The following is a 12643-nucleotide window of genomic DNA, read 5'->3' on the forward strand; positions in this document are numbered from 1 at the left end:
GAATATACATTCTGTCATGTGGTTGGCTCCCTGTTATTTAGTGTGAACGGGTGGCTGTGATGTTCTAAATGCTGGAAAACCAAGTCACTAATAGTAGACTTTTCTCAGAGGATTCAGACTCTGGTGCTGGGCAATCTAAGCCTGGTTGGACTTAGATTGACTTTGTGAACAGTCACCAGGTTCTCCCTCCATTATACATGGTTCTTTATACAGAATCTATTTAGATTTTTTACAGTGAATTAGCTTGGTCTCCACTGTATGGGAAGACATATCGACCATCCAGCTTTGGAAACGAGATAGGCTGCATTGGAATGGCAGTGTGCCTGTGACCAGCAAGTCCAAGTGGGCTCAGGCTGCCTCTGCATGCAAGCAGCTCTGGTGTCCCCTTGGATACCATAAGCATTGGTCCTACTTTTGTTTTTAGGAGTATATAAGGGTGTTAATAGTTTTGTTGGATTTTTTTAAATTAAATTATTTTCATATTTTTTATTAACCTGCTGAAGTATCCTGGAGCTCCCTTCCTGTTGCAGAGGGCAGCTACAGGTCTAACTGCAATACTGATCCTTGATAATGTCACAAAAGTACTACCTATGATATTTTAATGTTACTGTGTTATTTTAATTCTTTGGGGTTTTCTCCAGCTACCACCATCTTTTCTTTCCACTTCCTCCCTTCCTCACCCCCAGCCTTCTTGGTGTGTGCAAGTTTTAGGTAGTACTATCTGCTTGCAGAAAGATGTGTTCAAGAGATATTTTGACATTGCTTCCTTTTTACCGGTGTTCAGTACAGATAGAAGAGCATTTACAATTTATCATGGATTTTGTGAGGTTTGTTTGTTTTCAGCCTGTCTGACACCACTAGTTCAAGTCCAGGGCTTCGTGTATTCTTCATTTTACGTATTTCAAGTGGGAGTGCTTGGTGCCCAGAGAAGAAAATTATTGTGTGTTCTTTTTCCCCATGCTTTGAGCTTTCAGTGGTAGGACGTGACAATGTCCATTGACCACAGCAGTTAATTTTCATGAATCAGACAAGGCTTTTGTATGTTAAGCTGAAGAACAGGCACCATGGAATTCTAGAAAGGGGTGAAAGTTAGTGGTTAACAACCAGCTATAGTACAGTTACCCAGCATGAAGTGTTGATTAATTATACTTTTTGATATGTAGTTAATTCTCCCTTTTATATCTAGCATTCAGAATGGCAAAGGAATAGGCTTGTTTTGTCAATTGTGTGCATGCCAGATGGAGCCTTAATATGTGTCAGCAGATAAATGGGCCATTATTAAGATTAGATGCATAATGATCATTTCAGCCTTGTTTATTTAGGTCATCGACAGTAGTAGAAGATGATCTCTTACAAGTAAAAATACTTTAGGATCTGAAAATCTTTTGCTTTTCTTAGACTGCTGTGAAAATAATGTAGAAGTTTTGTTGTTTAGTTTTACAGTAACACATTAACTTTTTACTTTGCTAAATGAGAACTGAAAAAAAGCCCCTCTCAACCACAAGTAACTTGATTTGTTTTCCTGAGAAGTGAAGCTGATAGCTGTGTAAGCAGATGAATTTGTCCATTTATTAGATGGTACTTATGAAATTAATATTTTACCTAGTAATTCAGTTCAAGGCTCTTAGTTACTTATTTAGTAGACAGTACAATGTTCAGTTACATATGTATTCTTAAAACAACATCTGCTGCAGTTTTAGGTTCCTTGTGATAGTGAAAGGCTTTTGACATTAATAAATGTCTGTGTTTTATTTCAGGTTGCAGTGTAAGGTTTTGGAAGTCATAGCTCCAGCCCATCACAATGGAATGGCAAATGGCCACACCAGCAGTGCTGATGGGGACACAATTGTCATCAGCGACAGTGATGACTCAGAAACGCACAATAGCTCTGCACAAAATGGGTAAATGATGCTTTTACTGTATGTTATTCTGACTGGGTGGAAATGAGACTAAAGCCAGATGTGTCAGAGTCTGACTGAAACAAATTACTTCATCTGTATGGATTGTGAGCATTCAGACAGCTGAAGGTGACAGGCTGAACCTTCAGAGGTGCCGGTTATGCTAACACACCAGAAAACTGCATTATGACAAGTGGAATACCTACAGAATAATCATTGTTTATCTCTTTGCAATGGCAGTGTTTTTGCTGAGAGATGGTGGAAGAGCTGTGTGCACCTCTTGGTAGTTCTCTGTGCTGCTGTAGCAGAAAGTGCAGCAGGTGCTGCATTTCTGCAGTCCAGTTTCACTTCACTTCCATCATGGGGCTCAGAGTTGAGATTACTTTATGACAGGAGGAGACACTTCTACTGGAACTCTGAAAACTTTTCCCAGATGCTTCTTTTGTTTGTGTCCAAAAAACCAAAAACATACTAAGCTTTCTTCATTGTGCATGTGTCCATATAAATATATAATTGTATTTGATGGACTTGGTTATGACCTTAAGTGCAGTGAAACTGTGTGTCTTGTCTTGAGGAACTTTCAGTGGGCTGGAGTAGCCTAATAACGTTGAATAGGAGAGCTTCTTGGCTGTAACTGTGTTTTGTTTTTTTTTTGATTATCCCTTTACTGAGCAGTAATTGAGCCTATCCTAGCAGTATAATGAGAAGAAAGACTTCTGTGCTTTACAGGCATGATGATGAAAGGAGGAGTGTTTGAAGTGGGCCCTAATCTAGGATCTGGCAATACACAGGCTTTCCATGAACTGTTATTGACTGTAAGATGTCACGTGGCTGCAGAAGTTAATCTTGTTGATTGCTTCATGATGAAGTCATGTCCTGACATGCCTAGAATAAGGAGGGTGGAGCTCCTCGCTTGGTTAAGAAAATAACATTTGATAAATAATTTTTAAATTTCTTTGCTGTTTCTTGAAGGCAGTGTCTAAGCTGTTCATGAAGATGTCATACATAATTGAAGAAATGAATGTATTTTCAGTATTCCAAAAGGCATGTGGCATTTGAAAGGAGGTTATTCTTGGAATTAGGGAAGCATGCACAGAGCTTACTGTAGGATTGATCCTGTTACAGTGCTGTCACTTCCATGCATACAGAGCTTGTGGTAAGACTAAGTCTTGCCCTCCCAGTCAGTCTGTGGTTCTCCCCAGCTGATTAGTTATTTTGACAGTGCAGAGAAGGGAGGGAAAATCATTTATTTCTCTTAGAAGGGGAATTCTTGTGAGAATATACAGGCTTTTGAAGCAGTATTCTATGACATATCTAACTAACATTTATGCTGCAACTTAAATTGCAAACCTCTTGTGACTTTAAAATGCTTACTGTAACATCTAAGTGAGTCTATTTATAACAAAAGTGAGAGTGTAGTAACAGTTATTTTCTAGATATATTCTGGGTATATGCAGACTTGAAAAATATTATTTGCTGTATGTGTAAAACCTATCTGTAAGAAAAGCATTGTTGTAAATTTTGTAGGCTGGCATATAAGATTCTTTATACCATTGCTCATAACAATGAGAAACCCCACTGAACTGAATAACATTGTTTTACAGCCCTAATCTTTCAGAGATTATATTTTGCTGTTTCTGGAGAGACTTGCATGTGGGGAGTATGGATGTTAGTCACCTTGGGCCCCATGTCAAGCTGATATGTGCAGGACAGTTCTGCCTCAGCCTGCACACAAATCTCCAGGTTTTGAGACCCAGCCTTTGTGCAAAGCTGCAGTGCTGTTAAACAATGGTACAGCAGATGCTCAGGGTGTTTGTGAGGAAGGGGGAGGGGAGCACAGCACAGATTGATGGGCCATCTGCAAATATTTTTCCTAAAGAATCTGTAAGGCTAGAGAATCTTAACTGAAAATAGATGTCATTAGAGATCTCAGCCTTTCTGTGACCCTGCTCCTGTCTGCGTGGGGCAGAAATAGCCATGTAGTCTGTACAAATGTTCCTGCTGACTTTTTTCTGTTGTGTTCTGCAGTAAAAGTTGAGGTGGTATGGGAAGAAAGAAGCTGTGATGCTCTTACTTTCCCTCAGAAAAACAGGCTGGATTCTAAGGCCTGGGTTACAAAGCAAAAGGTAGCAATCTTCTAAATTCATAAAATATTTATACTATGCCCTGGGCACCTCTGGTACCCTAGCTCAGTGGTCACATGGAATAGCAGTAGTCATACTTTTTCAACTGCTAGACTTTGGAAGGTAAGGCTGAACTCTTGTGTTCGCTTGTAGCACTCAGCAGCAGCCTGGAGATTGAGGGGCTTTTTGCCAAATGCATGCAACTTAATTATTCATGGCATCCTTTTTGGCAGGGCTGTGAGTAGTGTCAATCATCAAGCATCATCAGAAATACTAGAAAAAAATAATCTTGGTTTGCTGGCTGGTTTATGGCAGTAAATTCAGGTGTTTGTTCAATTTGAATTGAAGATCAGTTTTGGGGAAGGGCTAATTGTTTCTGCAGATTTTGGTGTCTAAGAGGTAACAGTTTTTGGAAATAATGTCAGTGGAACCTTACCATCCAGGCCCTTTACTATCTTCAAATGAGTTATTTAACTGTATTTGGAAAAAAAATTAGGAACTGGGTATGTCAAAATGTGGACATAGCTTGTCATTAAATATCTTCAGTACAGTATCTCTTTGTTCATCTTTAATTCTTCTCTTTTGTTTCTTCCTCTCTCATTCCTCCATTGCTTGAATCCAAGAATAATGATGATGGGTAGTTCTCTTTATATTATAAGGAAAGACCAAAGTACCTGGAGCAAAGGTGCCTTAAAATCCTCACCAAAAAGTTAAAAGTCAAGATTTTGTTGCAGAGTGCTGTCGTCTTGTCCCTAGAGTGTTGTTCTTTACGGTCTTCAGCTTGCTGTGTTTTGTTGTTGAAATTTTATTTAAGTTCCATAAAATATTTGCAGTTCCAAATGGGCAGTTGTTATTACTGCTCAGTCCAATTGTCAGTGCCAACCTCCAAGGATGTGCAGGGGCAGCTTTGCTGTGGGAATCAGTTTACTGACAGGTTACCCCTGTGTAAGGCTTGCACTGCAGCATGACAAGACCAAAAGTGATTGTGTTATTTAACTAGCATTCTTCAAGGCAGCTTTTTCCATTCCCAAATTCAGTCAAAGAGAAGAAAGAAAAGCCACTGCCTTTTTCTGAAAAAGTGGGGCAAGCAGTCATTTTAGGACAGCATTCCAGATCCTCTAACGCTCAGTATTTTTCAGTGACATTTTTCTACTTCTCTCAATGCGGTAAGATACAGATAGCTGTGGCAAGACTCAGACCAGAAGGTGTAGACAGGTGTCCTGGACAAGGTTATTGAGGAGAACAAGGCTGAAGGAGCAGGGTTTGTTTAGTCTGGAGAAAAGGAGGCTCAGGGGGAATCTTAGCACTCCCTACAACCACCTGAAACAAGGGTGTAGTGAGGAGGAGGTTTGTCTCTTCTCCCACGTAGCAAGTGACAGGATAAGAGGAAATGGCCTCAAATTGTGCCAGGGAAGGTTTACATTGGATAACATTGAAAATTTCTCCACTGAAACATCAGGCATTGGAATAGGCTGCCCAGGGATGTCATGAAATTGCCATCCCTGGAAGTGTTCAGAACACCATGTGGATGTGGCACTTGAAAATGTGGTTTGGTGATGACCACAGTGGTGCCAGGTTGGTAGTTGGAGTCAATCTTAGTGGCCTTTGCCAACCTTAACTATTCTGTGTTTCTGAGGTCTCAGAAGTTCCCTGGTTCTGCTCCCTTAGTGCTGTCAGAATATGGCACAGCAGTAGTGTAAGAAGAAATTTAGTTCAAGTCATGTTGTCACCGTGCCAGAGTAATTGAAGGCTTGATGAGATTATTACCTGTCAGTGGTTCAGTATAACCTTAATAAAAATGCAAGATTCTGACACAGGTACTAGCCACATTCACTTGAGTGCAGTAGAAACTGGTGTAATATGTGTGAATCAGTGGTGGGTTTTACCTACTAAATTACAAAATACTCTTGTGTTTTTTCCTCTGGATTTGGTTGTGTGTCAGAGCTGTGCTGTGAAGGTTTTTGTAAGGGATCTTTGCTCTGAAATGGGTCTAACCCTTGCTAACTCTAATGAGTTTTGTATGTATAATGCTTTACAAAATAAAGTATTAAAAAAAAAAAAGGTTTTACACCAAAGCTATTAGATAACCTATATAATTTTTAAAGCTTTCTATGTGTATTGAATGACCTTTTTCTTCCTCTTTTGCACTAAGCAAAATTTTTACTGTAAATTTGGAGGAGGATATCAGGAATATATTTACTTCTTGGGATAGTAACTGGAAACTCAGAAACTAAGCGGGAAGAATGTAGTGTGTTTTGAAATTATGTTTGGACCATTATATATGATCCACTGAAGCTGAGAAAGATTTACTTAAACTAAGAAGTAAAGATTAACAATAAAGAGTTGAAAATTTGATTATTCTTTGGGCCCTGAATTTGATTGCAGACAATATTGAAGCTTAGTATCTATTCAAAATGTATAAATAGGCTGATATACATTTGGTTTAGTATTGGTACTCTGATGCCTTTTCTTTTGTATCTGAACACTGTCATTCTTCAACTTGCTAGACTGAAGGACTGGAAACTCAGTGGTGTGTGATGAGGTGCAAGTTTGTCTTTCATACTCTCCACAAATTCCTAGGGACAGCCTTCATTACTATAGTTTTCCTGTCTTGACACTGAAGTTGGTCATGGAAGACCAAATCATGGTATGACCAGAATATGAAAGCTCTTTTAACAAACTTATGTAGAGATGTTAAAATCTTGCCAGTGGATATACTGGGTTACAGTTGATCTCTGTTCTGCTAATATGAGCTGGGTGGGCTTTTTGCTTTACATTTCTTTAACTGTGTTTGGTCCAAGTGACTCAATTTCAGACTTCAAGTATTTTTCTTGAGAACTTTGCAAATTCTTCTCCTGTGAAATGACACTAATGGTGAATGAGTACTTTTTCATTGAATCTGTATTAATTTATATATTTATTAGACACTGGAATGTTACCACTTCTTGAATTTTCTTTCACAGAACTAGTGAGGGAAAACAAGAATTGTAATCTTTTAACTTACAATTACAATTGTAATTGTAAAAATGCAGATTTTATTTTCAGCAGCATTGCAAAGTAGAGATCTCAACATCTTGTGCATGTTTTTCACAAGGCTAAAGAACAGCAAGTGATGTACTATTTATTTTTGTCACAAACCACCTGAAAGCATTTTGTAAATGTTGGAAGGGCTGACAATGATGAAATACATAGTTTTGAATCTCCTAGTTCATCTACATAGCTGCTCAACTTTTCTTCTTGATTAAATAAGATGATGACTGAATTCTTCCTGATAAAGCAGTACAACTCGTGATTACAGATTGTCACCTCAGGAGAAGTTAATTCTATTGTTTAATGCCAAAAAGCAACATTATTTAAATAAAGTCTTACTAGTTTAGCTCTGTTCATAAAGTTTGTCCATAAATACACTACCCTTCTTGAAGTATATTGTCTATGGCAAACCCCTTCTCTTTCTTGTAAAGGTGTAAATTTTGGTAGTACACCATATCTGGGTGTTATCCACCTAGGAAGAGGTGTAACAAAACAGTTGATGTTATGTTAAAACTGAAGAAATATTTTCCATGAGGGGGGAAAAAAATCTAGTTGTCTGTAGCAATACCTGTAAAAGGGACGTGCACTTTGGATAATAAAGAATGTAACCTGATAAGCATTTATTTTGAAGTGTAGATATGCTGCCTTATGATTTGTTACTTTCTACTATTTTATGTTGTTGGTGAAGTGTTATTTTGGAAATATATTTTAGGTGAGCTTGTTTTACAATGCATTCCGTAGATATGGGGCTACTGGTTTTATTGATTTTCTTTATTTCTGTCTTTTGGACTCCTTCCTCATCTTTTTTGCCTTTTTCTTTTCTTCCTGTTTCCATCATGAGTACTGAGAGTATTAAGGAGACAATTGTGTGAACTATAGGGATGTGTCCTTACTTTTCTCTCTCTCTTTCTTCCTTCCCTTATCTACCATTTCCTTGCTAAGAAAACATCCTTCATTACTCTTCCTGTTCCTTGCAGGAACTGGATTTAATGCAGATTTAAATATAGTAGCAGAAAACTTGGCACAAATTAATAAGCCCTCTTTGCTATCAAAGGAAGTTACAATCTGGGTATTTTCAAGAGGTCCATTGTGTTAGCATATAAATATATTAAATGTGTAAAATATGATGCTGCTGATATGTGAATGTAAACTTTTAATTTTTTTTTCCTAGGGAGAAGAAAGCCATAATTGATCCTTCTTTGTTCAAATACAAAGTCCAACCTATTAAAAAACACTTATATGAACCCGTTATTGTTAAAGCATCTCAACTAAGGTAAAAATTAGTATGTGGAAGTTAAAATTGTGCTTTGTAACTGTGAATTGTGTAAGATGTTTTTGATATAAAATGGCATTTTAAAACAGTGTCAGAGCTGTTAATTAAAAGCACTGGAACAAAATACTGTAATATAGGCCTTCTGTATCAAGAATTCCAAGCTTTGCCAGCATTAACACAGGTACCAGCCCCTTGCAAGTCTCTGCTTTCATTGGTGCACAGATGAGACCTGCTGTTGTTGTCTGCAGAAATCGGATTAGTTACCCAGTGTGCAAGAAGCCAATAATTACACACTCAAGAGAGACACTGAGCATTTATTTCAGAGATGCATAAGCCAAGATGATCAGTGGTATTCCATAAATCAAGCGTATTTTAGCAAGCAAAAGAGTCAGTGTTCATTGGCTACAAGTTACATAGTTCTCTTACTAATTAGTATTCTATTTTCTATTGGTTAATGACTCCAATTAATTGATTAATTACTGCATCTTATGGTAATTAGTCCACATGCTCAGTCTTTGAGTCAGTGTGTTTCTTGTGTTTGTGGTCCTGAGTCAGTGGCTGCAGATTTCCCCCTGCAGAATTGCCTTATACCCAGTTGGAGCTGATTCAGTACAGTTGCTTGGTTGGGTTTCCTTCCCTTGGGAATTCCTAGGTGTCTTTGTGACCCATAAATTCTGCATTCTTTGTGTCCACTGTCAGTGGGCATTCTTCTTCCCAAGCTTTGATAACCTCTCCCCAGGTCTGAGACCACTGAAACATGTCCAGCTCTAAACCTTAACAAAGTAATTTTACCAATAAGTAATTTATTTTTCTAACACCTGGACATCACTTGCAGTAGCTAACAACCAAGCTCTCTCTTTCATGCATTAAATTTCCCTTTGTGTTCATAAGACCTGAAAGTATATGAAGATCAAACATCAAAGAACATCCTTTCTTAAGAAAATTTTTATATATTCTGCATTTTGCAATGCTGTGACTTCTGATACCTTGGCTACTGTTGTGATTGATGGAGTAGGTGTAAAAAAGTTTGAGAACCCTAGTAATAAGAATAATAAGGAACTATTGGTGGTGTGAGCACTCTGGTAGCTTTGCTGGTTTGAAATGTTGGAGCAGACACTGGCAATCAGATTGCTTTTAAAATAGAAAGGTGTAGAGGTTTTCCTTCTTAAAAACAAATTTTGTCTCAAGTTCAGTTAAATTATATGTTTAGAGTAGATTTTGCATCAAAATTTTACATAAACTGGATGCTGGAAATTTGTGTGATTACAAGTCGTTTAGTTCCAGCACAAGTCAGGATTTGTTTTTTCATAAACTACTTCCTGTGTAGTGAAGTTTTTTCCTTCCCATGAAGTAATGCAGGTTCCCTGGAATGTCAGGAGCCTGTAGATTGCACACTGTCCTGTAAAAAGAAGTGGCATAGCTTGACTGAGAAGTGTGTGAATTCACCTTGTCACTTGTTGCCTTGCCTCCCTGCATGAGAGATGTGAATGCTGCTTTCCTGCTGTCCCTGTTTTGTTTGTTTGTCCTCCCTCTCTTCTGAAACAATCAGACTTGGATTTTATTTAGGAATTTTTAGAAGTGTTTGGAGGATCTCCCATGAATCAAAAGGGTGTTTAAAAAAGACAGTGTAATAGGATCTTCAAAATAAAAATTGCAGATGCACAAACCAACTCTGTGTGTGCTGCTTGGCTTTTGTTTTATTTATAAGGAAATTTTTAATTCAGTTGGGGTTTTAAAGAATGGTTGTTAATTACAGTAGTAAGGGTGTTATTTATAATTAAGAAAAATAAGAAAAAGATCAATCAGATCAGTATGGTCTTTCACATGTATTCTTGCACATTTTTTGGCTGTACTTAAACACTAATTCAAGATGTTAGTTGATAATACTACCTTTCTGTCCTAATACAGCCGGAGGAAACATCTCTTTTCTCGTGATAGACTTAAACTTTTTCTGAAACAACACTGTGAACCACATGATGGAGTAATTAAAGCTAAGGTAAGCAAGAAGAAATAATTTATTGGATAGAATATTGACACTGTTTAGTATTTTTTGCTCTTCTCTCCTAGCTGCTCACAGCTCCTTTTTGAAACTACATAAAATTTAACTTTTCGTAAGTATAATGCACTTTTCCAAAATTAAAAGTGAATACTTCAACTTTTTTGTTCAAAACCAGGTTTTAACTTCTGCTTGTAAACAAGATGGTAATTTTTCTGGTCATGAGGCATAATTCTTTAATTTCTTCTTTGGCTACTAGTTTAAAAAAGTCCCCAAAATAAAAGAACATTTATCTAGAAAAAATTTATTTGTTAAAACATAATATAGTTTTGATTAGTCTAGCACATGAACTGTTTTCATTCTTCAAGATATGCAGTTGCTACTTCTCAGTCAAATAAAAACGAATTGTTTCTCTGTTGGTACAGTAAACCAGTATTATTCTGTTCTAATGCTTTTAGCTGGAAAATGTTTTGTAATAGATAAATAGAAACTTTGAATTGAGTCTCCAGATCTTCAGTGAGACAAGTACCAGAGTTCAGGTGGCTGGAATGGGGTTTTGACAAGGCCTTGGATGTTGACTGTGCATGTTTTTGTAATCTTGGATATATGGCAATACTTAGTACAACTCAGACTAAAGTTCACATCTTAGTGGGCATTCTCAGATGACTGAGAATTTGAACAGCTTTTCATGCAAGGCAGCAATTTCTCTTGCCTTGCTTGCTGTACCACAAAAGATCCTGGACTCCTTCCCTGTGTATTGCAACCTTGACCCTGAAATCCCTGCTATCTTCTTGTTTTTAGAAAGTAGCAGGGCTTTTTATTATGTCTGTTATTTTCTCATACAGCTGTGTAACTGCTCATTCTGCACAGGAAGGCTCAGAAGAGATGAGAGTCAGTGAGAGTCTTGCCTCTGAAAGTTGTGGAAAACAACAAAGGCAATGAATTTCTAAATAAATGTGTAACTCGAGAGTCTGTCTCTTCTAAAGAAATGGAAATAGAAGAAAACAGAACTGAGAGAGATAAACCACCCCATTCCTTGGGCTTGTTAGTGGTCCTTTTTACTCAGTTCACTGTTCCACATTAAGGACTAGTGATCTCTAAGTGATGCTTTCTGGAGCCTCAGGAAAATTGTTATAGTCTGTATATGTGGCATCTTGTCTTTATTTGTGCTTTCTGTGGAGTGGCTTATTGTCCTCTTGCATTTCAGTTATGTGAACATGTGCTGTTTGGAATGTCTCCTTTGTATCCTCATCTGTATTGCCCCATAAGGGCAGATTTCCTGAAGTCATCAGGTTGAGAAAATAGACTTGAAAAGAAACTTTTGACAATTTGGAAAAATCTTCCTCCAGAAAGAAGTACCTGTGTAATAGAGAATTATGTAATTCTTCAATAGGTTAAGTTTCTGCTTTTAGCTGTCAAAATTTATTCTTGACACACTTCAGTAACTTGCTAGGAAGTTACTGTGTTTGCTAAAAGGCACATAAAGAAACACCATCCTGCCCAACAAAGCCAAATTCTAGTTTCAGATATGTGCTGCATACATCATTATCATTATCCACTTGGTAGATTACCTCTTCACTTACACTATTTCAGAGTGTTATTTCTTATCCTCAGTTAAGCAGTTGTGGATATGGTTACTCTTATTGTCTTTTGTGAATTAATGATTGATTAATTAGCTGCGCTTTAGATTAATCAGCTTATATTTATTAAAAGGTAAGAATTTCACAATGTATCTATTTTCATCTTTCTTACTAAGGCAACATCAATTGAAAAATACAATCTAGCAGAACAAAACTTCTCCTATTTCTTTCCTGATGAACCACCCACATTCATCTTCAGTCCTGCAAGCAGACGGCGAGGGCGACCTCCAAAGAGGGCATCTGCAGGTCTTGTAAGTAATAACATTTTTAATCCCAGATGAAAACACTTCATAGACTAGGAAGTTCTTCCATTTGTCTGAGTTTTCAGATCGTTTGAAATACAGGGTTGACATTGGGCTTTTTTATTTTGAGGGCAGTTGGGATATTTCCACAATTACTCTTGAAGTAATTGCTTTATTGTTAAGCTGGCAAAAGGGGTCATACTTGATATGTTACCTTCTTATTTTTGTCATTATTCTGGGATCCCATTGAGAAACTAGTTTTCCAGTGTGTTGTGATGACAGAGTACTTGTCCATTCTGGGGTTAATAAATAATTTGCTAAAAAGCTTTAATTTGAACTCTCAGATAAAATTATGTCACTTGCCCCTCAGATCCAGGTATGTCACTTGCTGTATTTAAACACTGGGATTCTCAGTCCACTATACTACTTCATGTGTTCTAG

At 37.4% G+C, this 12643-nt stretch overlaps 1 protein-coding gene across 2 annotated transcripts in view; it reads left to right on the forward strand.

Moving 5' to 3' along the window:
• The window catches only part of BAZ1A (bromodomain adjacent to zinc finger domain 1A), a 64886-nt gene that overhangs the window by 18955 nt on the left and 33288 nt on the right, over positions 1 to 12643 (forward strand). For both annotated transcript variants that reach the window (XM_066322121.1, XM_066322122.1), the window contains exons 4-7: positions 1758 to 1901; positions 8223 to 8324; positions 10233 to 10320; positions 12077 to 12211. In XM_066322121.1, coding sequence (XP_066178218.1) covers positions 1758 to 1901; positions 8223 to 8324; positions 10233 to 10320; positions 12077 to 12211 — 469 coding nt within the window. The remainder of the gene's footprint in view (positions 1 to 1757; positions 1902 to 8222; positions 8325 to 10232; positions 10321 to 12076; positions 12212 to 12643) is intronic.

This window comes from Sylvia atricapilla, chromosome 6 (assembly GCF_009819655.1).
Source record: "Sylvia atricapilla isolate bSylAtr1 chromosome 6, bSylAtr1.pri, whole genome shotgun sequence".
Lineage (NCBI taxonomy): Eukaryota > Metazoa > Chordata > Aves > Passeriformes > Sylviidae > Sylvia > Sylvia atricapilla.